This window comes from Equus przewalskii, chromosome 21, assembly GCF_037783145.1.
Source record: "Equus przewalskii isolate Varuska chromosome 21, EquPr2, whole genome shotgun sequence".
Lineage (NCBI taxonomy): Eukaryota > Metazoa > Chordata > Mammalia > Perissodactyla > Equidae > Equus > Equus przewalskii.
In genome coordinates, this window is record NC_091851.1 from 20,488,497 (window position 1) to 20,514,991 (window position 26,495).

Consider the following 26,495-nt stretch of genomic DNA (forward strand, 5'->3'; position numbering starts at 1 on the left):
ATCAATGCACAATGAGTCAACAGGCTCACATCATCTCTGACTTTCCCACTGGCACAGATGGGCAATATTACAATCCACCATGGCACCCCAAAGGCAACCCACTGTCCATCACTGCCACAGTCCCTCGCCTTGGACTCATGGAAAGCCGAGGCTGCCGTTCATGAGATTACCTGCCCAGGCCCCACGTCCAGCTCCTTTCTGCAGCCTGAGAAGATAGGGGCATTTCTGTCTTCCTCACTATGCCCTACGGTGTGCCTGGGTGGCTCTAATCCATTCCTCCTGAGTCCCTAGACATCACTTTCTTTTACAAAGAAACAAAATACAGAATTCTGACCTGTGTACGATGCAGGCTGAGTTATAGCTTTCCCCTGGCACCTCTAACTGAAAGTGAAATTCCTTTAAAGTTGGGAAATTCATTGCAGTATTTTACGGTATTGATTTATTTTAAACTTGGCTGGCAGTTTTAAGGCCTGCCATGCTCTGAATGCTAGAAATGCTGGAGGAGGTCTCCATTTCCTCTAATTCTGTAATGCCACAGAGGACTCACCAGTGGAAATGAAAAGAGGCTGGGAGCTTGTTGGCTGCTGCCCTAGTTTATCAAGACAGAACCCTGGGCATTCTCCAAAGGTCCTGGGTCTAGAAGGCATATCCAGTTGGGAATTTTGTTAGTAGAACAGGATTCTCTCTCCTTGCTAGCTGAGTCTCCTGTATCCAAAAAAGCCTCAGTATGCCAAGGAGAGGTGCTGACAAACCCTGAGTTGTGACCTCCATTTATCACTTGGCTTACAAGGTACCCCTACACCTACCTTCGAGAACCAGCCCAAGGAACCACCGCCTCCAGGAAACTTCCCTCTACTCCTGGCAAGCTTTCTGTATCTCTCCCAAGCCACGCCCACTACAGCTAAGCATCCCTGTCTTATCATCCACACTGTTAAAGTGTGAGCTCCCAGAGGACAACATTGGGGCCTACACTATCAACACCACCACTGGGCAAGTGCCCACCATATGCCAGGAGGGCTCTTGCTCACCAAATCTTACTCGGCCCCAGAATTCGTCAACACAGGGCTACATGAAGCCACATCAATGATGGCACGAATGATGAGATCCCTTGCTGTGGTTGAGATTGAATAAATAAACAAGCTGGAAGACTTGTCAGAGAGAAACCCAGGAACCCCTGCCATTTTGCTTTGGGTTCTCATCAACCTCAAATGCCCAGGCTAAGTTCACTTGGGATGGGCTTCTGCAGGGTACCGGGGAACACAGACAACAGGGTGCCCTTGGGTCACATCAGAGCCCTGTTGTGGCACTGGTGTCACAGACTGTTCTGCCAGCACTCTCTCAGGGCTGGTGCTTTCCTGGCTGCCGATGGTGGCTCCCACTTTCCAACCTTTTGGTAATTTTGACCTCTGCCTGCTTACGAGGCTAATGCCTACTGTGGCTTGATCCTTGGTTATGTGGGTGCCTCACTGTCCCAGCCTTGCCTCACCTGCCCACGTTTAAGGCTGGATCAGCGTGACACAAGAGCAATCCACACACGAGTGATCTCACCTTAAGGAGCGGATGGTGGCCTTGCTGCAGTGTGCCTGTGCTCAGATCTGAGATGCCCATCTGCAGCGCCGTACACTGATCCTAAGGCGCCACCTGGGTGGTGCTATTCGGAGGGGGACCCACCATCTGCCTCAAAACATGAACCCATCCAGAGCTGCTTTTAAAGAGGCTGCAGGAGGCAGAAATGAACGGTGGAATTTCCAGTCAGATACCCTGTTTCAAATCCTGACTCTCAAAACCTTAGGAAAGTGATTGTCAGCGTCCTAATCTGCAGAAAGATGGCAGATAAGAGAACAGTTGCGCGGATGCTGCGTGATATTTGTAAAGTGGGTAATTCAGGGCTGGAGACAAAAGGGCAGGGCCTCTGCCCTGCATAAGTCAGGGGGCCCCTCAAAGCAGGTGTTTATAACCAGGGGCTGTTATCGTTGGTGGGTGTCTGTGTCCCTGCGGTAAGAGGAAATGGGAGTTGGAAGGACCCCAACCATAATGCAGCTTTGCTTACAGCTGGAGGATTACAAGAGCTATTTTGATTTGCCCAAAGGGATGCTGCCTGGCTGGAGGAGCCAAGGATGCCAGGGAGGAACAGAGTGTGAGCAGCAACAGCCCTGGGGCAGGCCTGTCCCCTCATGGATGCTCTGATGTCCTGCAGAGCTTCATGGGACAGATTATCCCTGAGGGCCACCAGTTCCGTTACATAAGGACAGTTCAGCTTCCAGCTTCCTCCCCTTGATCCAGCAGGAGGAGTCAAGGGATGGCAACAGCGGGGCAAAAGCCAGCCCCGGGGAGCTGCCTGGCTTTACAAACACCAGCCCTCCCTACCTGGGGGAACTCCCAGAAAACAAACACACCAGTAGACAGACCAAGTCCCGAGGGCTGTCTCCTTGTAGATCAGTACCTAGGGCTGCCAGGTCTTCACAGTGAAAGCTGAGCTTTAAGTTCCTGGGGAAAAGAGAAGCAAACCCTCTGATCTTCCCTCACAACCCTCCACTCTTGCACACCTCCGTGAAGAGCTAGCGAGACAGGGTAAGGCAAGGCTGGGACTTGCATTTTACAGACTGGGACTCCAAAGAGGCCCAGAGGTTCTAAATCTGCTTGGACCAAAGAATTAATCACCGGCTAGGCACATTCCCCTCCCAATGATCTCTACTTTAAATAAATAAACCCGCCATTCTTTCTAGTAGATGTAACCATCTACTTCAGGGTAAGGTTGGCATCTCCTTCCTCCTATCCTCTGTTTTGGCAGTTCAAGGCTCCACCACAGACTAAGTGGGATGAGCCTTGGGTGTAGGCATCAAACCTCTGCCTCCTGTCCCTTTGGCAGTTATACCTCCTCTGTGAAGCCTTCCTGGGGGCTACTTACCTGTTACCAGCACAATGACCTTTTTCAGAGTAGAAGAAACTATGGTCGTGCGCCGCTTACCAATGGGCATATGTTCTGAGAAATGCGTCATTAGGTGATTTTGTTGTTGTGGGATCATAGAGGGTACTTACACAAACCTAGATGGTATAGCCTACTACACACCTAGGCTATATGGTATTAATCTTATGGGACCACTGTCATACATGTAGTCTGTCACTGACCAAAACGTCGTATGCGGTGCATGACTTTGTCTCAACTGGAAACCAGAATGCCAGGCCCCTTGGGTCCATGTTACTCATCTCGATGTGCGGTGCTAGGAGGGCAGGAAAGCCAATCTACTTGGGGCTCACTTGTCTGAACTCAATTATGGAAACACGTGAGTTTTACAGAAGATTCAATGAGGCAATACACAACACTGGTTAAAGCCATGGACTTAGAGCTGGGTTCAAATCTAGCCTTTGCTCCTCATTAGCTCTGTGACCTTTGGGAAGTTTCTTGAAAATAAGTAAATGAAACAATGGTCACAAAGCACTTAAGCCCAGGAACGACCATTAAACACCACCACCTGTGGTCACCTTCAGCACTGTTCTCCTTCAAAGCCTGGAGACCTATCTGGTCGTGGATTCCCAATTTCTCACCTAAAACCCTTTTTTAATTTACCTCCCAAGGACTCTGTTTTGAAGACTTTACTGTTTAAAACAAACCACATTAATTATTTCTTTTTTGTTTTTTAGCTTTTAGTATCATTTTTTATTAACTTGATATCTATAATAAGACAGTTTGGGTACAATTCCAGCCAAAAGGAAGCAAATGATGTGAGCTGGCTTCAACGTGAGCAAACACACTGTCGCCTGTTAGATGAGCTGAAAAAGCTTGTGAATCCCCAGAAGATCATTAGGGGCCCAACTAGAGGTCTGGGGACCCCCAGGTTAAAAAACCTCAAATCACATAAAGCAGAAGCAAAATCTGAAGCTCAGGTCAAGGGGACAACCCAGGTGGCCCAGCACGTTAGCCCAGAGCCACGTCTTTGGTCTCCAGGCTAAGAATAAACATATTAAGTCAAAAGAAAAATTAGGCCTGACTTCTTTCTCTGATGTTAGGCGGCTACCAAGATTGCACACAGGGCAAAGAATATTTTCTACAACCCCTCAGGTCACACCAACATCTGATTTCCTTCAGCAGGTTTGAGCTGCCAGCTCCAAATAAATGTCATTCATTCAAGGGTCCTGGCTTCAAAAGGCCCTAGTAACTGAGGTTTGTATATTAGACAGCAAACTTGGCCACGAATGCAGATTCCCTCATAACACCCTCCCTGGTAACATGTGGGCGGGGGCACCTGGAACGTCAGTTTGGCTAGCTTCCCACTTTGAGTAAGACTTGTGGCTGGCTGGTAGAAACCATTAGGAATTATTAAACATTTTCTAAAAGTGACAAGAGAAATAGGCTCCATCATCGAGTAATCTTTAAAAACAGATAATTTTTCTGGAACAAGCAAGTGGACTGAGTTGCCTTGAGTACAGCTTTGTTGAAAAGGAAAAAACCACATTATTTGGTAATCCTCAGATGCAAGGTTAAAGACCACTGTCTTCAGAGAGGAATGGAAGACAAGACACCTCAAGCCAAAGCAAGTATCTAAAATTTTACCACAACATTTTATCTAGACAGTTTATATAGGGTACTTTCACAATCTCTTGTGATTCCCCTAACAACCTCAATAAGACAAATATGATCTACTACTCCATTTTATGGATGATAAAACCCAGAGAGGTAAAATAACTTGCCTGAGGTCACACAGCCAGTAAATCACAGAAATGGAACTCAATCCCGGATAGTCCACTAGGCAACACTCCTTTCAGAGGAATCCCATATTTCCAACCCAAAGTACCTTTCCATTTATTGTTGCAAAAAACTAAAACCATTTAGCCCTGATTTATTTATTTTTATTTTTTGGTGAGGAAGATTGGCCCTGAGCTAACAGCCATTGCCAATCTTCCTCTTTTTGCCTGAGGAACATTGCCCCAGTCTTCCTCTTTTTTGTACATGGGTTCCTACCACAGCATGGCTTGATGAGTGGTATATAGGTCTGTGCCCAGGATCTGAACCTGTGAACCCCAGGCCACTGAACTGGAACGTAGCAAACTTCAGGTCTAATAGGAAAGCTGGCTGGGAATCAGGACACACAAGTTCTGTGTCTTCATTTGGAACTCTGAATAATTCCCTCCTTTCTAGGTCTTCAGCTACCCCTGCTTCTCAGCAACCTTCATAGTAAAATTCCTCAGGAAGAGTCACGTATACCATTGGTGCTCAAAGTGTGGTATGGAGTTCAGGAGTTGGTGGAGCCTAAACTCTTCGTAATAACACTAGGACATTACTTGCTTTTTTCACTTTCATTTTCTCCCAAGTGTATAGTGGAGTTCTCCAGAAGTTACATGACGAGTGACATGGCACCAGGTTACAAAGCAGAAGCAAATACAAGAATCCAGCTATTATGGAAGATATTAGAGAGATTTGCAAAAATATAAAAATGTCACTCACTAAATATTTTTTATTTTGAAGTTATTTCTCATAAATTATGATACTTATGTTAACATGCAACCGATTTATTATTCTTCACTTGAAAGAAACATATAAAACATTTCTCAGCTTCAATTTCTAATACCACAAATATCCACAGATAACGCCCCAAACAAAAGCTCTCTGAGTCCTCAATTTCACGAGTGTAACGGGGCCTTCAGACCAAAAACTTTGAGAATCATTGGTCTGTTCTCTCAATGTCTCCAATTCTTCTCCTTGCATTCCCTCTCCAACACACTCTAGTTAGGGCTTTCCCCCATTATGTGCCACCAAAATTGCTATGAGCACTAAAGACTTCCCACCTGCTAACTCCAATGGTTAATTCTCAGTGCTCCTCTCACTCAACCTACTGGCTCACGTGCTGTGGCTGATTACTTCCCCCTCCAGGTGTCTTTTTGTCACCCGGCTTCCAGGACACCATACCCAGGTCCCCTATCTCTCTGGCTCCTCTCTTTCTCCCCATTCTCAATGCTGGAGGGCCCAGAGCTGCGTCATCCTTTGAAATCTTCTCTGTGCCCACTCCAGCACCTTGGCCGTCTCTAAATTTGTAGCTCAGGACCAGATCTTGCCCCTGAACTCCACCCTTCCCATCACCTACTCCACCTCTGGACTTGGATTCTAAACAGGCATTTCAAATTTTCAGATGACTAAAACCTAACTTTTTTTTCCAGTCAAACCTGTTCCTCTCAATGTCCTCCCCATCTCATTTGATGAACTCTATCCTTCCAATGGCTTCCAAGGCCAAAACCTCACAGCCATCCTTAAATCCCTTCTCATAACTTACTTTCAATCCAGCAGGAAATCCTGCTGCCTGACTTCAAAATTAACCCCAAACCCAATCACCAGCTGCCCTGCTCCATTGCTCAAAGCCCTCATTCTCTCTCCCCTGGACTAGTTCAGTAGCCTCCCACCTTATCCCCTCACTTGCCCCCCTGTAGTTAACACAGCAGTCACAGTGATCCTTTCAGAGGATCAGATACTACACAGCTGAGAACACACCAATGGCTTTCCATCTGACCCAAGAATAAAAGCCAAAATGCTTCCCATGGCATGCAAGGCCTACTCTAGGTGTCTGTCAATTACTCTTCCAGCCTCTTTCCCTGCAATCTTCTCCCCACTCACTCTATCCCGCCTTCAAGCCTTTATACTGGCTGTCCCCTCTGTCTGGGACGCTTTCTCCAGATCCTTATGACTTACCCCCTCCACTCCTCTTTGCTCAAATGTCACTGTGTCAAGGAGATCCACCCTGATCTCTTCCCCCACCTCCCAGCCTTCTGATCTCCCTTATCCTGCTCTACATTCCCAGAGCGCTTCTAACACATTGCTTCTGTTTATGTCTGTCTCTCCAACAGAACGTAAGCTCCACAACTGCAAGAACTTTTGTATGTTTTATTCACGAATGTATCTTCTGTGCCTGAAATAGTCCCTGGCAATAGTTTCCTAATCAACATACTGAATGAATATATAGAATTTGCTTCTGCATCTATGCAACTCAGTGGGAGGGAGGGAAGTTTGGACCCCACAGTTCCTCCTAACTCCAGCCTCTGATTCTCGAACCAGCCAGCCAAAGCTCATTTGTACCACAACCCATGTGAAGCTTTTGGCACCACAATGCCCAGCACAGAGACCTGGCCCAGGCCCACAATCCTACGTGCCCAGCTCCAACAGGGCAGGGTAGGCTACGGTCAGATAGGCACCAATTGACCAAGTACTGTCCTTATTGGCTGTCAGAGCCTGGGACACTTGGCAGTGACAATGTTCCAAATCTTTTCTGGTCTCAAGGTCACCTATTTCTCCTACCTGAAGGAATCCCTCCTATTTAGCTGAAACTTTTCCCTGCAAAACAGCACCAATCCAAGTGTGGATTTTCAAACGAGAGCCTTGATCTCAACGGGTTGTGACAACCCCATAATCCTAACACACATTCAGGTCCCTCTTCCAATGACAACCTTCTTCCTACTCCAGCGCAAACATGAATTCTAAGACGTTTTTTAAAAGTGGAAAAGATGAGACAGAAATGGGAAGTGACAGCATGAACTACAATTAAAACACTGTCTGGAGGCTGGCCTGGTGGTGCAGATGTTAAGTTCGCACATTCTGCTTCTCTGCGGACCGGGGTTCGCCAGTTCGGATCCCAGGTGCGGACATGGCACCGCTCGGCAAGCCATGCTGTGGTAGGCGTCCCATATATAAAGTAGAGGAAGATGGGCATGGATGTTAGCTCAGGGCCAGTCTTCCTCAGCAAAAAGAGGAGGATTGGCAGCAGATGTTAGCTCAGGGCTAATCTTGCCCCCCTCCCCCAAAAAAAACCACTGTCTGGCCAACCCTTTTTGAGCTCTAACATGGTATTACCCCACACCTACCTTTAGGGAGCTCTATTCTCTTACTCATTGGGCAGTAGGACAAACTGGTTTGGCACCTGGAATGTACTCAATAAATGTTCGTGGAATGGAAGAATTAAACCTAGTAACTCATTCCAGAAGTAAGTTCACAGAGAACACGACAGATGTAACCAGGCTCAACTCAGTAGTAACCATCTCTGAATAGAAATCTGAGGGTAATGAAGGCAAAAGGCGGGACTAAGAACCCCAGAGGTCCTGGAGGGCTCTGTGCGCTCCGTGCCGAGCCTCCTTCCTTGTGATCACTGGGATCAGCACCACCTCCCACCACCTTATCTCAAGGCTTCAGTAAAACATACAAGTAACATTATTTCCAGCTTGCCACATCGATATTAAGAAAAAAAGGAGGGCGGGGGCTGGCCTGGTAGCACAGTGGTTAAGTTCGCACGTTCCGCTTCTTGGCGGCCCAGGGTTTGACAGTTCGGATCCCAGGTGTGGACATGGCACCGCTTGGCACGCCATGCTGTGGTAGGCATCCCATGTATAAAGTAGAGGAAGATGGGCACGATGTTAGCTCAAGGCCAGGCTTCCTCAGCGAAAAAAGAAGAGGACTGGCAGTAGTTAGCTCAGGGCTAATCTTCCTCAAAAAAAAAAAAAAAAAGGAGGGTGAAGGGGGCCTATGACTAAGATATTCCTGCCCTTAAATTATTAGGGTATTGCGCAAATGACTTAACCCCTTGCAGGGTTGCGCAGGTGAAACAAAATGGTACATGAGGAAATACCTAGCATATATGGTAGTCAATGTTCTTTTCTTTCCCCTGCCCACAAAACAAGGCTGGGGATTTCTGCTAAGGAAAAGAATTCAAATCTGACCAACAGACTAGCCAGCATTTGTGTCTACTGCCATCAATCTCCACTATCTATCACTTTCTTTCTTCCGATTCCACACGTGGCCAGTTGTCTTGCCAATCCTCTGCCCTGAAGATCTAGGCACTCATCTATCCTCAGCGCTACTCACAGGTTCAACAACCCTTACTGGTGTGAATAAAATAACTGGGCCAACTGGTCTCCCAGTCTGCAGGCTTTGGTTCAATTTAACTTGCACATGCACACGTTCAACTTCTTAACGCTGCTTGTTGTGCTCTGTCTGCAGACGGCTCCCAAATGCCTATGAAGTTAAGGTCAAATTCTAGGGCCCCAAGTTTCACCTTATTTCTGATCTCATTTCTTTTGTGCACACCTCAGACTGGTCTAACTCAGCTACTGCTGCTGCTCCTGGTCCACACTTTGGGATTCTCCACTTCAGCTCTGTCCACTCCTCTGGCAGGTCACTGTCCTCCCCGATGATCATGTGTCTACATTCTTCACTAACCCAAATTGGTGCAGTCTCTCAAATGTGCTAGGCTCCCTCTGGCTTCAGGTCCTTTGCACAGGCTGGTCCCTTTACCTGGAATGTTCCACACTACCCCCAAATCCCTACTCTTGCCTCTGGGCACCATCCCGTGAAACGTCAATTTCCCTTAATATCTCTTCTCCTTCGTTGTAAAGCAACCATGGTAAATATTGATTAATGCTTCTCTCCTTGATGAAGCTGCAGAATTCACGAGGATGGGCAGGTTTCTGATTTTGCTTACCATTCTTATCCCAGAGCCTAGTACAGTACTTGACAAACGAAAGACCACAATAAATCTGTTAAATAAGCAAAGACTCCCATATAATATTCACTCATATTGTCTGTGGTATCTAAAATGGAGAAACCACTGGATGCCTAAAGTAGGAGGATGGTTACATTATGGCACATATAATGGAATGTCAATTATTGAAAGCCATACTCTCAAAGTATGACATGGGGAAATGCTCAGATCACTGTTGAAAGAACAGGAAATAAAACTGTGCCTAACTACAGCATAACCTAAACTATATAGAATTGGATGTTTGAGTAGGAGAGAGACAATTAGGGACAGCGTTTATTCTCTGAAAAAAATTGTCCATACCTCCTTTGCACATTTTCTATGGTAAACATTTACTAATTGATGAGAAAAAGCATTTCTAAAAAACTTTGACTTGACTCAAATGCAATGTCCACTCAAAACTTCTCTACTATTCCTACTCCTACTTACGCCATCCCGCATGCCTGCTCATCGAGACTTCGGGGGATCTTTAAAGACAAGCACTTAGTTGTCTCCAACTCTGCATTCCCCCCAGCTCCACAGGGCCCATGCCAGGGCCCGGGACGAAGAATCCAGTCCAGGAAGTGTGTATGCAGAACAAAAAGAGTATACTCACCTAGTTTAAAAACACCCAAGATGCTTTGCCCTGAATGTTAAGCAGCACATGTGACCTGGTCCATTCTGGTTTCAAGTTCAAAGGCATCAGGCCGGTCCTGCGGGTTAGCAGCTAACATATCTTTCAAGAGCTGCTTGATCCCCTCAGACATGGAAGTCCTGCGTTTCTGGGGGATGTGCAACTCCATCTTTGGGTTTTCTAGCAGCGCCTCACCAACAGGGACGATTTCGGTCCCTTGTTTGATATAAGTCCCCAGGAGCTCCTTCTTGGTCTCAGAGTCAATGAAAGTGATTCTTTCTATCATTGCCCAGATGATAATGCCCAGGGCAAAGATGTCAGCCTTGGCTGTGTAGTGTCCCTCCCAGACTTCAGGGGCCATGTAGAAGTCTGAGCCGCAGGCTGAGGACAGCCAGTATTTATTCACATTCACATTTTTGTTGTCTTGATTGCCCTCTTTGCCTCGGGGGGCCAGCCCAGCACACACCTTGCTTAGTCCAAAGTCTGCCACCTTAAGGACAGGGGTGCCAGAGCGCTCCGTGATGAGGATGTTGTCTGGCTTTAGGTCCCTGTGCACGATGTGGTTTTTGTGCAGGAAGGCAATGGCGCTCGTGAGCTGTAGCATGAAGCTTTTGTTGGTTGCTGGGTCTGGCCTCCGGGACAGGACGTACTGATTCAGGTCTCCACCTTCACAGAATTCCATGACAAACCAGAGATAGCAGGGCTCTTCGGCATAACCCAGGATCCTTTCTCCTACAGCAAAGGAAGACAGGAATGAGCTCAAGTGAGACAGACACACTCATGCCACTTTTAGGCCAAAGGAATGCAGCGTATTAAAGTAAGTGACAGTGGTGATGACTGCTCCAATCCAAGAGGACCAGCACCACTGGCACTGAGCCAACTCTACACAAGTAAGTCCATCCATTTCTACCCACACAGGATGAGTCAAGGTATAACAAATAAGGTACGACACAGGCTGCAGGGGCTGGTGGCAAGCACCTGGGTAGTTACTCTGGTTTACCGCTGACCTATTGAATACCCAGGAGGCAACTTAGTTCACCTTTCCAAGTTTCTACTTCTGCTTCTTCACCTGTAAATGGCCACATGTCACCACTTATGGAGTGTCCACACGAGCACGTGACATTCAGTTTAATATTTACCACCTTAGAAGTAGGAGGAAATAGAGCCATCTTATAAAATGAAGAAGCTGAGGCTCACAGAGTCTTAAGAGTTAAGACACTCAAATCTGTCTGATGGTGAGCCACTGTGTTTCATTATCTACTGTCTCCAAATAGGCAGCACCACACCACCCCTAACTCCCAGGCTGCTGATGGGACAAGGGGAAGCATGGGAGAAGACTGTCAAATGGCTGCTACTCCACGCCAGGTAAATGACCTTCCCTCCCTTCCTTCCTGACTGGTATAATGGTTCTTGTGATCTAGAACGGCACTACAATTTTATTCCAGAGGCACATTCCAACTCATCAGTATTTTCTGTTAGCCCACCATATGCCTAGCACAAGTTTGGAACATAACATGCCTGTCTCTATGAAGCTTAGTTTCAAGGAGCTAACAGTATCTGAAACAGCAAGCATCATAAGCTGTGCATCTGCACCAAAGTCAAGTTTTATGAACAGAGAAAGGTGGGTAGCACTTGCCAGATCGAAAGAAGCCAGAAGGGCAGGAATTGTAGAACAGACAGCAGATTAGAAGGGAGAAGAAAGCAGGCTGAGAGATGCAAGGGGTAAAACAACTCAGGAACAAATGGACCAGAGAGGAAGAGGAAGTCTGGTGGGAACCCTGGGGTCTGAAGTGCTGTGTAAGGTGAAACCAAGTTGTGGGGGCCTGAAATTCCAGCTCTGCCTTTCCAAGTGTTTCCTTTTGAACCACAGAAAATCACCAGGAAAGCTGATGATTGGCATGTCCAAACAAATCCCAATATTCTTTATAAAACAATTAATGGCACACTGACCCCTTACATGAAGTCATTTGATGACTAGAAGTGTCCCAAAAGCTAAGCCTAAGCAGGCAGATGCCTTATTCTGCTGATGAGGAGGCTGGGCCTGCCCTGGGTGGTCACGTGAATCACTCATGACTGAGCCAGGGCTTGAAAAGAAGTCCTCTGATCCCCATGATGGTATCTCCATTCTACCAAAAATGAGGGGTGCAGCTGCTCATACAGCCTCTGCCAGTAATTGACTTTTACCAGTCATTCACTCTACTCCATTATGAAGAACTGGTGACCCGGATGATCCCTGCTAACCCAAATGGCCCTGAAATTACCAAGGCACACAGTCTACCAAAGGCCATGGTTTGGGAGTTCTGGATTGGGGAGAGAAGACGTCTAGACAGATGAGGCAAAAGTTTTAGGTTTTTGACCACGATCTGACAGATCTCACTTCTCCTGTAATTATATAATTTGTTTGTTTCTATTACTCACAATCAAACTAATACAGTAGACCCAGTTTAGGGCAAATGGGTTTTTTTTTTTTTTAAATCAGTTGTTTCCTATCTCATAATCCTCTTTCTAGGTCACTGGCTCTATTGGGCTGAGAACCTTTATCTAAAAACACTGCAAAAATGAAGTGGTGATCTGAAACCCACACCAGTCTAGACCCCAGAGTAAAGACTCAACAAGGAGGGCAAGAAATGTTTGCTGGTGGGAGAGCCAGAAAGGCAACGATCCGCAAGCCATCAGATTCCTTCTGCAAAGGCCACATCCGAAAACTGAAACTTTTTCACTGAAACAGTGGGGAAATAAAGGGTGGGGAATGGTGGTGATTTTATACACAAAGTTGGTAACTATGGCAACTGAAGTAAAAGGAAAACAAGTCTGCAAAACAGACGACAATCTGAGTCCAGGTTATGAGAATCCAGGGAAAGAGAAAAAGGGTAAAAGAAAAAGTGCCCTGAGTTAGTGAGTGGGTGGGACAGATGGGGCCCGGGCCGGAGGAGCTTGCTCAAGGGAGTGAGCTAAGCTCAGGAGATGCGAAAGGAGGGGCTATTTGTGGAGAGGAAAGCACTGGACAGGAAGAGGCATTCTCAGAGTCAGAAACAGCATCAGTGAGCACGACAGAATGGTTGACTGGGGAACGAGGCCACTCATCCCAGAGACAGAAAGGACTTCTTTGCACACACAGGGCCTTGGGATTGCTTCAGGAAAAGGTGCAGCATCTATGTTCCCACAGGAATCCCCAGCTGCCCATTAAAAAACATAAGAGGCATGTGAGAATTCCAGTCCTTTCCTTGCAAGATGGAGGGAGAGGAGGTGGCACTCAATGCATTCCTGTCAAGAAGCAAGCCAGGATGAAGTTAACAGGAGCAGAGACCAGAGGCAAGGAGTCTGGGTTTAGACCTCTGCCTTGCCCACTGGTTTACTGCATAGTTTCTTAGTTCAAAGGAAAACATGGGGAGACTGAGGCATGATGGAAAGATGGCTAGAACCTTGGGCAAGTCACCGAATCTCTCTGAGCCTCAGTCTTGTTAAGTCACAGGCATGAAATACATTTTGCTGACTGTAAGATACTTGGGGGAACCACATCCTGACCCATCACTAACATCACCATTCCCACCGGACCCCAGTTGAATCCCAGGAAGTCACTGATTTCAATAATCCCAGTGCTGTGGGCCATAGGATAAAGGTCTCACACATTAGGCAAAAGATGAGATTGAAATCAGAAAATGAACGTGGATGATTACATTACACTTCTCAGGCTGTAACAGCCAAAACCCATGTTCTAGCCAGATCGGGCCACTTTTATTTGAAGTGATCTCTACCTAAAAAGAGACCCTCCTCCCCCAATCCCTGCAGGCATGTCTGAATGTGCACCTTAGGGACCAGCTTGAACGCCAACCCACCTGACACTTGCCTGATTTCCCAGCTAACTGCCCTCTTCTGACCAGCTAAGGCTCTATCTTATGCTTTACCAAGGTGACTGTGCACTGGGGAAGGGAAAGTGGTCAAACTCTCAGGGCTTACCAAATACTGGTTCTGAAATGACACTAATTCCTGGAAACCCAAATGTCACTGTGGTCCACCTGTCAGAGGAGGGCCTTATGGTGATCGAGGTCAGGTGATCAGTGGAGCTTTAGCTCAGGTCCACCCCACAGGGCCCAGCAGGTCACTGAAGCCACCCTGTGGTTACTTCCCCAGTTTCAGGATGTATCATTGGAGTAGACACATGCAGCAAGAAGGATCCTCACGTGAAGTTTACAGTTTTTTGGGCCAATAGAAACAAAATTTACTTAGGTTTTGTAACCCTGTTGTTTGGTATAATCTGACAGTTCCACGAGATTAGTAAGAATTAAAAATTTAGCTTCCCAGAGGGGGAGAAAACAGTGAGTGTGTTATCTGGAGGTGATAAGGATTTGAGGCAAATAAACGTAGAGAGCCCACTGGGTTCCAGGCACTATTTTAAAGGCGCAGTATGTGAGCTATCTCATCCCGCTGGACACTGTTTTATAGGTGAGGAGACTAAGGCTGGGAAAAGTAAGTAACTTGCCCAAGACCACTGCCATGAGCAGCTGGGTAGTTGCGAACCTCCAGGCCAAGTCCTCCCACCAGACAGTGCGATCTCTCAGGGGGCTAAGAAATGGCACTCTGATTCAAGAGAGGCAAGCCCACCTCCAGGAGAGTTTTATTACCTTTCCCTCAAGTCTGATAACCAGGAGACCATGAAACAAACTCTGTATTTCAAAACATATTCTATGCCACAACTCACAGGGAGACAGAGAAAATGAAAAAACAAAAATATCAAGCAGGTGCCCCGCATCTCCTTACTCACAGGAATAAGCAGTGTTGAAGTTGTCCGACAAAGTGGGGCCTGCTTTATTCAGAAACTTGAGGCCGCAGGCCTGGCACGAGGATAAGTCAGTCTGGGCGGAGGAAAGGCAGGCATCTCGTGGAAAGGGATACAAGATACCCAGCATTTTATGGGCCTAATCCCAAGCCTCCTCCAGAAGTTGGATCTCCATGCTCTCCTCACTTCCACTGAAGCATTTCCCGAGGGCACAGTGCTTGACACACACCAGAGATGAGATGCCAAGTGGTCTCTGCCCTTATGAAGGTTTCTGGTCATTAGAAGCAGAATGACTACAGTTATGAGAACCAAGAATAGGGCACAGTTCAGCCTGAGGAGCAGGGACAGGTGGTCAGGATGAGAGAAAGGCAGGCTAAGAATCACTGCCAGAGTGGTGGCCCCTGAGCTGTGTCTCCCAGAACGAAGAGAGTGGGCAACAGCACAGGGGGTTTGAGCTCGCAGACAGGGACCCAAGTAATCTGGGTGATCGCAGAAGAGATGTAGTAGGAGATAAGCAGAAATGAGGCTAGAGAGGAAGACGCTGGAGTCAAGTCACAAGAAATGGTGTTTGTCAGACTAAGGATCTGAACTCAGACTAAGAAATGGGAAGTGGGGGCTGGCTCTGTGGCCGAGTAGTTAAGTTCGCGCACTCCGCTGCCGGCAGCCCAGGGTTTCGTTGGTTCGAATCCTGGGCGCGGACATGGCACCATTCATTGAGCCTCAGTGAGGCGGCGCCCCACATGCCACAACTAGAAGGACCCACAACTAAGAATATACAACTATGTACCAGGGGGCTTTGGGGAGAAAAAGGGAAAAAATAAAATCTTAAAAAAAAAGAAATGGGAAGTGACTAGAAGTTCTTGATATATTTTAGAAAGATATACTGTTTATTGAATCGAAGAAGTCATCTATTTTAAGACACAACATTTAAGAACAAAATACAGGCTATTGACAACGCTGACTAGGTTCAGTTCTGATTTCAGAGATGTTAACACGTGAAGAGCAAGTCTTAGAATCGATGAAACAAGTGCCCACTGGAGGCATGAGGAGTTAGCAATGAAGACAGACCAGCACCCCAGAGACTCATCGGGAGTTTGTGAAACCCCAAGAGAGGACTGGCCAGGGAGGCGGTAAGAAGGCGGTGGAGAAAGGTCTCGGAGGTCTGGAATCAACAGTACTCTAGCCAATCTTCTTCCTCCAAACCCGTCTACGTAGGTGATAATCACATCCCCTTTCACAGGTGAGGAAACTGAGGCTCAGAAGATTAAATAACTTGCCTGTGGTCTCACAGCTAGTCAGGGGCAGGACTCAGAGCCTCCACAGCCACGATTCCTATCATGATGCCCTACTATTGCCTCTGAGCCCAGAGCAGAATTTACCACCTAGATGTTCACTTTCCACTTCGACACAAGCTCCTTGTAGGCACCCTCTTATGTGTGTCCCCAAGGGGTTTAACGTTCAAGTCCCTAGTGTTACAGTCCAAACACAATGTGCAGATTAATTTTTCAGTAGAGAACTAATTGCAATTTTGACTTAAATGTGCTGAGATGATAGCAATTGGGCAATATGTATCACAAGTCGTAAAAATGCTCAATCTATTTGACAGAAAAAGCCCACTGTAGGAACTTATTCTATGAGAAGAGTATCAAAAAGACCAAACAAACACAAACACCGACCACCAACAGCAACAAAAAGGAACATCGAACACCAAAAATACCTAGAACTGGTATTCCATACAGTACAGTGAAAGTGAAATACTGGAAACAACTGTCTGGGAAGAGTTCACGGTCTATTATGGTATTGCCACTTGAATGCTTTAAAGGGCTACGTTATATTTCAACAAAACTTACTTAAACAGAAAGCTAAAAGAGATTACATAATACAGCACGAGTTTAACGTGAAGTGAAAATATAAAATTATAGATTTTTGTTTAAGAAAAATAGAAAGAAATCCAGAAAACTGAAGTTTGAATTTGCTATGACTATAGCCATCCCTGTTTTTGATTCGTTAAGAGTTGTACACTAAAATATTTTATTTTGGGGCCACCCTGGTAGCCCTAATCTTTTTTTCTTAAATATAATTTTATATTTTCACTTCACGTTAAACTTATGATGTGTTATGTGACCTCTATGAGGTGGTTCAGTTTGTGCGCTCCGCTTCGGTGGCCCAGGGTTCGTTGATTCAGATTCCAGGTGCGGACCTACACACTGCCTATCAAGCTAAGCTGTGGCAGAGGTCCCACACATAAAACAGAGGAAGATGGGCACAGATGTTAGTTCAGGGCGAATCTTCCTCAGCAAAAAAGAGGAGGATTGGTGGTGGATGTTAGCTCAGAGGCAATCTTCCTCACCAAAAAAAAAATATACATATATATTTTATTTAAAGAAGTGGCTCAGCTGAAGATCAGTCCTGAGAAGCTGAAGACTCCATCCAGAATGTCTTCCCAAGGAAAGATGAGCTTATAGACCAACCCCAGGTCCCAGTCTCAATGACCTTGGGCTGTGTTGTGTCACTATAGAGAGGCTGGGTCCAGTGTCAACACCACAGGGTGTGTTCAAAGTACTTCATAAGATTAGTCAAATGTCACTGTGCATTACAGAATCCCCTTAGAGTGGCTGCCAAGGCAAGATACAGTGCCCTACAGAGGCCAAGAGGCCAAATATGAACCCTCAGGTCTAACACCAGGACAAGGGCTGTGGTGCTAGCCAGACCTGAGGTCAACACCACCTCCACTCTCTCACTTACATGGCTAAGTGCTCCGAGGAAAACTTCTTAAGACCCCATTTTCCATAAACTGAGAAGAGACACCTATCTTACTGGGCTGTTACAAGGCTTAATTGTGACATACGAAGCATCGTGCATGGTGTCTGGACACCAGAGTAGACAATTACTGCATGTTAATTATGTCACTTGTCTGGACACCACTGGCAGCCCTCCAACATGGTCATAAGGCAGCGTGTCAAGAACATGGAATTGGAAAGAGGACCCAGACATAAATTTAGACCTTGACCCTCACTGGTCCAGTACCAGGAACGTGACTCGACCTTATCTGACTTGATTTTCTCCAGTATAAAACTAGGTTACAAAAACACAAAATTAAAGTAGAGAGGATCAAATGAGAGAATGCATATGAAAACAGTATGCAAGGTGACCTATTTAGTACTCGAACATTACAGGGATCTTGTTAAAATGCAGATTCCACCAGCCAACCAGAGTGGGGAGTAACCCACGGCTGTCCTGGCTCACTTCTCTCTCCACATACCTAGGCCCTACTTCTTGCCAGGATTGCTTCTGATTTACCTTTTTACAACTTATCCTTCCCCCAACTTAGTCTACATTCCCGGCAGCTGTTCCCCCTTGAGCATCTCTCACGGGCTGCAGCGAAGTAACATCTATTGTGCTGTGTTCATCTCCTCCACAGACTGGCCACTCACAGTGGAACGAGACCAAGTCTCTGGGCTCCCCACAGCGCACCTCACACACAGTAGGTGCTCAGTAACTGGGTGAAATGAATCAAGATTAGAATTGTGAGCTGGAGAGGCTTAAAAAAGAGAAAGAACAGAGAAAGTTCTAGCATAGGGCATACAGAATATGTAAATTAAAGAGAACTAGGTAAGCCTCCAAAATTTGTAAGTCAGTAAGGAAGGCTCCTAGCCCTAAGGATACCACCAAAGGCCAAACAGGAGTTGAAAGTAAACTGACATTCTATTAGGAAGCTAAGCTCTGAGAGTTTACACTATAAAAAGCCCTAACCAATGCAACCCCAATTAACCAAAGCTCTCAATTAAGGGTTATTTCTATCTCCTGGGGCTGGTATCTAAAACCCCCAATGCACACGGAAGGAAGGGAGGCAGGCAAGAGAAGGCTGCGTGGTTGTCCCAAGACGTTCAACAGCAGACCAGAAAGGAGGTACAGGGTCCCTAGCAGCTGAGACACAGAGAAGACACCAGAACAAATCACCAGTGCCACAGTACTGATTAATACATAACTAAAAATAAAGAGTAGCCATCAGTTTGAGTAAAATACGATTATGCCTATTTAACAACCAAGAAAAATAGAAGTCGCCGAAACTTAAGCCACTTGTCTCAGAGCGCAGCCGAGCTGTCAAGGAAAGCCGCCTCAACCGAGAGTGCCTGGGCTGGGATCCTGGCTTGGCTTCTTGCTGAGCTGCTTCACACTGGGTAATCTCCTTCACCTAACTGCCTTGGTTGACTCACCTGTAAAATAGGGGTATTACGGTACTGACCTCAAACGGCGGTTGTGAGGACTGAACCAGTTAATAGGTATAAAGCCTTTGAACAGCGCAGGCACATAGTAATCAGGAGGTTTTAGCTTTTAAGAGGGTGAAAGTGGGACTAAGACCTTCTGACTCCAGGTCAGTATCCGCGTTCTACCGTATCCTGTTAACTTCCAGGGCCCATAAGGCGGCCTTCTATTTACGTGAGGGGAGCCACAGATCATCACCCAGCTCTGCCTTTACCTAGGGGATCTCTAAACTCTGAGGTCCCAAGCTACACTAGAGAATTCAGAGTTGCCTTCTAGGGGCCTGGGCAGGGGGTGGCCCAGCTCTGAGCCTAAGCTTTCCCTAGGCACTTAACAGACAGGCGGGAGTTTGCAGGTGGCCAGCCAGTCCACTGCTAGGATCCTGGACTCCCTTCCCACACTACCTCAAGTCCTCCCCTCAGCTACCTCAAGTCTACTTCCTTCCTTGCTTCCCCATGTCTCCACACTCCCAGAGAAAGCCTCTACTGTTTCCTAGGATACCCACCACTCAGGAGTGACCTTGACCTTGCCGTGTCTTCTGCATGCCTCATGGAGGAAACTTGGCATGACCTCTTCTAATACGGTGCCTGGCTCACAGTCACCACTGGGCATGGGTACACACACAAGCATATCCCCCCAAGGGCCGAAATGCCCACCCATGTCAAGCCAATTAAAGGCATCTTGAGTACAGCAAACATCAAATAACTGGTAAAGCAGAACTAGTGTCTTACCAAGCTGGGGTAAGCTAAGTTCCCAGCATTTCCAAATTTCTAAATATTCGGTTTATGAGTCTTGAGAGTTTGTTCTAGATATTTTTTTGGTCCTGACTTGCTATTTGTCAGAAAGATCACCGTGTGCATTAGTGAGAACACCAGAATTTCTGAGTTTGACAACGAGCTCAGGCTTGCCTGCCGTCTCCCAAGTGGCAGTAATCTTGAACTGAGATGTATTCAGGAAAGGGTCCATCAGCAATGGAAACAGGAGGATAAAACCAAACTGTTGATGCCTTATCTCCTCTTTTTTTGTGAAAAGTACTTAAAAGTTAAGACATTAACCAAATAATTTACAGGATTGTTAACCTGGTTTTAAAAAGCCTAGAGGCTGGTTTGAATGCTACCACTAACTCATCTGGGGCAAACTCCGTCCCTTTTCTGGGCTTGTTTCCTTTCCTGTGAAAAAGAAGACCAGATCAGTCACCTAAGACAGCTACTGACTCTGAAGCTTCTTCTCCACATAAGGCTCTGGCTGGGATCTGTCTGGTCTTTGTTCAGAGAAAGGAAGGACAGAAGACACGGAAGTCTCCCAAACAAAGTTGGATGAGACCAAGAACTACATTAAGTCCCCTCATCTTTGTGATACTGGATTATTTACATGTCAAATAACTTCTAAGACTATAGAAATGCCCTCTGAGTAGTATTCACTAGAGTTGATACTGAAGGGGGAAAAAACACATACTCTCTATTTGGCCCAAGTGTGAAATAAATTCCACTGTCTCTCTTCTCTACCCAAGCACACGGTCCTTCTTTCAAAGGCTCCCCTTCTTTCAAGCCCACCTTCTCTGCTAACTGCTGGCTGACTCCTGATTCTTATTCCCGTCAATTCTCTACAACACTCTGTACAAAGCCCTTGTTAATGAGCCACGTTGCCTTTTCCGCCCGTGCCCTTAATTAGCATTGAGGTCTTCTATAGGTCTTCAAACTTTTCAAATTAAGTTCCTTTGGGGCAAAGAGTGTCCTGCACCCCCACCCCCATGCAAATACCACTATAGGGTCTTGGTGAAAGTATGTGAATTTGGTTCAGTTGAGACTAAGGCAGATTAACGATTTTTGGTCTATTTCAAAATTATTCTAAATCGCAGGAGACTATGCAAAAGGTGATTGCAAAGGACTTTCTGTTTAACGATAAAACTGAACGAGATTATCTCTAAGATTCCTTCCAGCTCTGACATTTCTGAATGATATCAGCGTGCTGTACCCAGTGCCCCAGGGCAGATTAAGACTGCTAAATTTTGGAAGCTGAAGTAAGGAAAACTTAACTTGGAGTGGGTCTTTGTTCTCCACTTTAATATTAATAGCAAAAAACAGATGCCTATTTACTGCTTGCTATATTTACACCTGACTTGTAAATGTGAACATCAGTTTCATAAACCAAGACCATGCGCATTTTCTTTACTGCAGAGCCCAGAACATTACCTAACCCATAATAGAGGCTCAAATATTTTGAAGACTCCAAACAACTGAAAGGGACATACTAAGTATGTAGCCTAAAGCAAAATATTTCATTTCTCTAGGCCTCAGTTTTAGGTCACAAAGGGAGGAAGAAAATACCAGTGTTTCTGTCAACCTGGTGTTGCTGACAACACACGCAACAGGATATGTTCTATGGTCAAACAAGTTTGGGAAACTTGAACAAGAACACTGTGTCTCTCAAAGGGGATGAAGGTGGAAGAGAATTAAAAATGTAGCCTGAACTTACTAAGGCAGTGAATTCCTCCTTATCTGGAGCACTTAGTGACATTCCCAGGCCACACAGCAAACCTATGACATAGGTACCCTTATCTTATGGATAAAGGAATGCTCCCTACAGTTTTAAACAACTTGTCCCATGTCTCACGCAGTCAGTTTGGACAAGCCATGACTGAAAGTCAGTCTAAGCCCAAAGCCCAGGGTCTTAACCACTATGCGATGCTGCCACTGTTTCCTGTGGAGTTCTGACAAACTCGACATGTGAGAATCTGAAGAGTATTTATAAGGAGGGTGAGGAAGGAAAGACTTCAAACCCAGGACCAAGTTTCAAGACTGGCATCAATGAACTGAGGGGAGAAGGGGATCCTCTGGCAAAGCTAACTCCCACATCTCAAGGCAGTCACGTAATATGGAAGTCCAGATCACTCATTAAGCACGGCGGAGAAGACAGCCTGAGAAAGGAAGAGAAGACCTTGCAGAATCCAGGTAAGCTGAAAGAATCACCTGGAAAGGCTTTTCGAGACAAATATATTCAACCTGGGGGAGGGGAGGCTTTTCAGAATGGATGAGGCAGGGACGGACAAAACAAATGGAAGCCTGTTTTGAAAAGGGACCCCAGGTGATACTGATCACGTCCCTCAACCCACTGTCAAACAACTGACATGAAAGGGACAGGGAGCTCTCCTGGGGTGGGCTTGTAGAGATCATGAAGTTCGGTAAAAGCTCCAAACCCAATGCCCTGTGCCACCCCACCCCAAATCCTACCCATTCTTAAAGGTCAGGTCTAGTCCACCCATGGGGTAGGAGGGACACCACCACACGTTTCAAAGGATCTAGTCCTTGATCAAGACAGATCTGGGTTCATACCACTTAAGCTACGAAAAATTCTAAGGAAACCAGGAGTACAACTGAACTTCCCTTACAAGCTGATGAACATGCAACTCGTTTGTTCAACTCTAATCCTTAATTTCTCCATTTATAGGAAGAGAAGACGATTTACTTTTAAAGTTATTACCTAAATCCTCTTCTGTAAGACACCTAGGATATAGCTGGGATTCAGATTAGTAACCTCTCCCCTGAGAAGCCTCCTCAGACCTTTCCAGCCCACTGGCCCTCTCTTCTCTCCACAGATCCCTGGCTCCTTGTAGTCTCAACAAGACACGTGAGTACTGAGCACTCAGGATGAACACTCTCTCTAAATGCACTTAAAACTCCCAGGACTGCAAAGTCCCCTCGTCTCTTTGAGCCCCATCTTCCCTAAAAGCAAAACAACTTCCAAGCCAGCCTCAGAGGATTAAGAATGTAAAATGGAAGAAAAAGATGTTCGACGTCGTTATGTGACAGCTCTAGGCCCACCTGCGGGGGTTATTTTTCTGCAGGCCCCAGAGGACTTAGCCAGAAAACTGCCAGTTTGCTTGACTGCCTGGGATGAAGGGCTGAGGTCTCAGAGGAAAGGGAAGACTAGGAAGCCAGAGTTTGCAGGGTGGAGCTGGAGGGTGTCAGGATATTTGGAACCACACAGAGAGGGGGTGTGGGTGGGTCCAGCAAAGTTTTCTCTTTTTCTGTGCTTTGGGAGGGAAACAGAAGAGGCCCTAGAAGGTGAGGGGGCCCTGGAGTTCTTCCACCAACGCTGAACCCACCCCCCTCCACTGCCGACCCGTCTTGAAAGTGCTAGACGTTTCATAATAATGGCTTACACTTATTAAGTACTTACTAAGATAATGGTTAGCACTTAATGAGCGCTTGTTATGAAAATACCAGCTAACGCTGGCGTCGGGGACTGACTGCGGGTCCCGGGAAGAGCGGAGGGCCCGAATGCCCGGCCCCGGGAAGGAGGGTGTGTCTGGGCCCAGGGTGACAGGATCAGGACCGGGGCCTAGGGCTCCCGGGGCCAGTCTGGGCTGAGCAGTCCAGCTCAGGGGTCGCGGCCCGCGGCCCGCGGCGCCCCTACCTTTGAGCGAGGTCTCCACCAGCCGTAGGTAAAGCTGTGAGCTCTTGTTGCCGTGGCTCATGCGCTGGGCCAGCCCGTTGCGCTGCAGGACGCACTCCTCAAACTGCACGACGTTCTGGTGGCGCCGCTTGAGGCTGGTCAAGGCCCAGAATTCGGCCAGCGCCAGCTCCACGTTCTCGGGGGCGTCGCAGCGGATCTTCTTGACCGCCACCCGGGCCCCACTGCGCCCGGCAACCGCCTCGTAAACCACGCCGTAGCTGCCGCGCCCGATCTCCGCCAACAGGCTGTAGCGCGGCCGCGCCGACCCGCCGCCGCCCTCCGGCCGCCGCCGCGCCAGGTAGGCCTCGCCCGGGCCCTCGGCCGCCACCGGATCCATGGCTTGGGCCGCCGCCGGCCTCAGCTTCGCGCTGGGCGCCCGCGGCACTGGGCTTCGCCTTTTCCGCTCGGGGCTTTGTGTACCTCTGCGGGCGCCGTCCTCCTCCCCCGTTTCCATGGCTGCGGGCGGCGGGGGGAGCAGCAACGGCGCTGCCCGGGCCCCCCCTGCCTCATCCCTCCGTCCGGCCCTGGGACGCGGAGGAGCGGGACCTTGGATGGTGACCTGCGGCCGAAAGAATCGGTTAAACGACCAGGCCGAGGCGGGGAGGCCAGGAGCGCAGCCGCAGGGCGTCCCACCTCCCCCCTCCTGCCGCAGCGGCCCCTTTAAGACGGAAGCCACTGCTGCAGACTGCACAGGGGAGGGGAGGGGAAAGCGGGCAAGACGAAACCAAAGGGCCGCAGCTGAGAGGGGGAGCCGGAAAGAAAAGCAAAATCTCCCCGCCTTCTTGGTTAATTTATCGTGTAGGGATATGAAAAACCAGGACCAGCAGTCTTCGAGATTCATGAAAATCGCCTTCAGGGGCAATTCGGACTGGGGAAATCTTTTCCCTGCCTGGCCTCCCTGGGGATCCCCCTCCCCGCGCCCCGCCTTGTGTTCTCCCGGGTGTAAACAGTCCATTGAATTAAGCCCGAGCGCAGCCCCGCGGACCGACCCAAGTCCCCGAGGGCTGCGGGTGGAGGGGGTTGGTTTAAAAGTTTGGCGTCCCCTAGAGCGCCAGGCCGGGGCCCAGCAGCCCTCCCCAAGCGCCCGAGGCGGCGCAGGCAGCCCCAGTTTCGGCGCTGGCTTCTACTCAGCATACCGCGCGCTTACCTGGCCGGCGCCCCTCCACTTCCGGGCGGCCCGTCTCCCCCTTGGGGTCCTCGGCTGGGGTTGGTCCGTTCCGGGCCTTGGCTGCCTCCCGCACCGAGTAGCGCGAGAGGCGGCGGCCTGGGCCCTGCGTGCAACGGAGCCCGCTGCCGCTTCAGGGGCGGTGGTAGCGGCGCTCGCGGGGGAGAACCGGGCGTCCAGGCTCCCGCGGCTCTCCACGTGTTCGCGCCAGCTGAGCCCTTTACATAACGTCTTTATATAAGCCGAGCCTCCCGCCGGCACCTGGGCCAGCGGGGGCTCCTGGTGGCCCATCCCCCGGGAGGCCGGTCGAATACCGAGCCGCCCGAGTCCTGCCAAGGTCGACCGAGCAGCCGCAGCCGGGGCCCAATCACAGGCGAGAACACCCAACCCACAAAAAATAGGCGCCAAATTCCCGCGATCCGCTGCGGCCTCCGGGTCTCCGCAGCCTCCTGCGCAGCACAAACTCCTCTCTCCTGGCCCGCGCTGCGGGATGAGGAACTGCACTCAGTAGGCGCCCAATAAATACTGATTGGTTGATGGGATTGGTCGGTTTGATTGATTCAGAGCTGGTGCCTGGGCACCGCCCAGACTGGGCTGGAATCCACACCCTACCCCCAGTTAGCCCTTTGCTCCTCGCAAATCGGCAAATCGTTGCCCCAGTCACAGCCTCAGTTTCCTCTGCTCCAAAATGGGTAGACTGGGCCATTTCTCCCAAGGCTGATAGGACCAAATGAAATATGTAAATATAAACTTGTATAAAGTGGTTAATTGGTGCAGGCTATACAGTAAAGCACTGAGAACAGAACAGGGCCTTGCACACAATAAACGTTAGGTATTATTATTAAATAAACAAATACACAGGATAACTTTTGACAATAAGTGTGATGGAAATAAGTAATGAGCTACATAGCTCCTGGAATTGGGGACAGGCCACTTCTGATAGTGTGGTCACTGAAATACATTTTTTTATGTGTAAAATTTCAAATTTACATATAGATTGCAAAAATAGTAAAGAATTCTCATATAATTTTCAACCGGTATAACAAATTGTTATATTTTGCTACATTTGCATTATATTCCCTCGTGTATGTGTGTGTGTATACACATACGTATATATAAAATATATATTATATATAATATGTGGATGTTCATTTTTCCTATATAATTTTAGAGTAAGTTTCAGACATAATGCCCCTTTATCACCATATACTTCTGTGTATATTTCCTAAGAACATTCTCTTGCATAACTCAGTACAGTTTTCAAAATCAGAACTTTTCGCAATGATATGATTCTTTTAACATGCCTTCCATATTTAAATTTTGCTAATTGTCCCAGAATTGTCCTTTATAGCTATTCCCGAGGATCCACTTTGAGATCACACGCTGCATTTAGTTGTCTTGTCTCTTTAGTTTCCTTCAATCTGGAAAAGCAGTCAGTTATTCAGCCTTTCTTTGTCTTTCATGACCTTGACATTTTTGAAGAGCACTGGCGAGTTACTTCGTAGAAGTCCCTAACTTTGAATTTGTTTGATATTTTCTCATGATTAGATTCAGGTTATGCATTTTTTGGCAGAAATACTGCTGAAAGAAGCTCACGTTTTCAGTGTATCACACTGGGAGGCACATGACGTTGGTTTGACTCAATATTTGTGATGTTCACTTTGATCATTTGATCAAGGTGGTGTCGCCAAGGTGCTCCACTGAAGAGTT

The 26,495-nt window shown here is 47.5% G+C and overlaps 1 protein-coding gene and 1 long non-coding RNA gene across 4 annotated transcripts in view; one reads left to right on the forward strand and one right to left on the reverse strand.

Annotated features, from left to right (window-relative positions):
• The window catches only part of STK35 (serine/threonine kinase 35), a 45,177-nt gene extending 19,857 nt beyond the window's left edge, over positions 1–25,320 (reverse strand). Inside the window, exons 1-3 of one of the 3 annotated variants that reach the window (XM_008533514.2) lie at positions 24,768–25,320; positions 23,582–24,179; positions 10,108–10,857 (exon numbers count right to left, since the gene is read on the reverse strand). In XM_008533514.2, the coding sequence (XP_008531736.1) occupies positions 10,145–10,857; positions 23,582–24,179; positions 24,768–25,076 (1,620 nt within the window). In that variant the 5' untranslated portion in view covers positions 25,077–25,320 and the 3' untranslated portion in view covers positions 10,108–10,144. Of the gene's footprint in view, positions 1–10,107; positions 10,858–23,581; positions 24,306–24,767 lie in introns of those variants that run through there. The other 2 variants (XR_547050.2, XM_008533513.2) reach the window with 2 other exon arrangements.
• On the forward strand, positions 19,984–22,949 carry LOC103559771 (uncharacterized). Its single transcript, XR_547051.2, has 2 exons — positions 19,984–22,116; positions 22,761–22,949. It is a non-coding gene; the product is annotated as an uncharacterized lncRNA (long non-coding RNA).
• Positions 25,321–26,495: the final 1,175 nt, after the last annotated feature.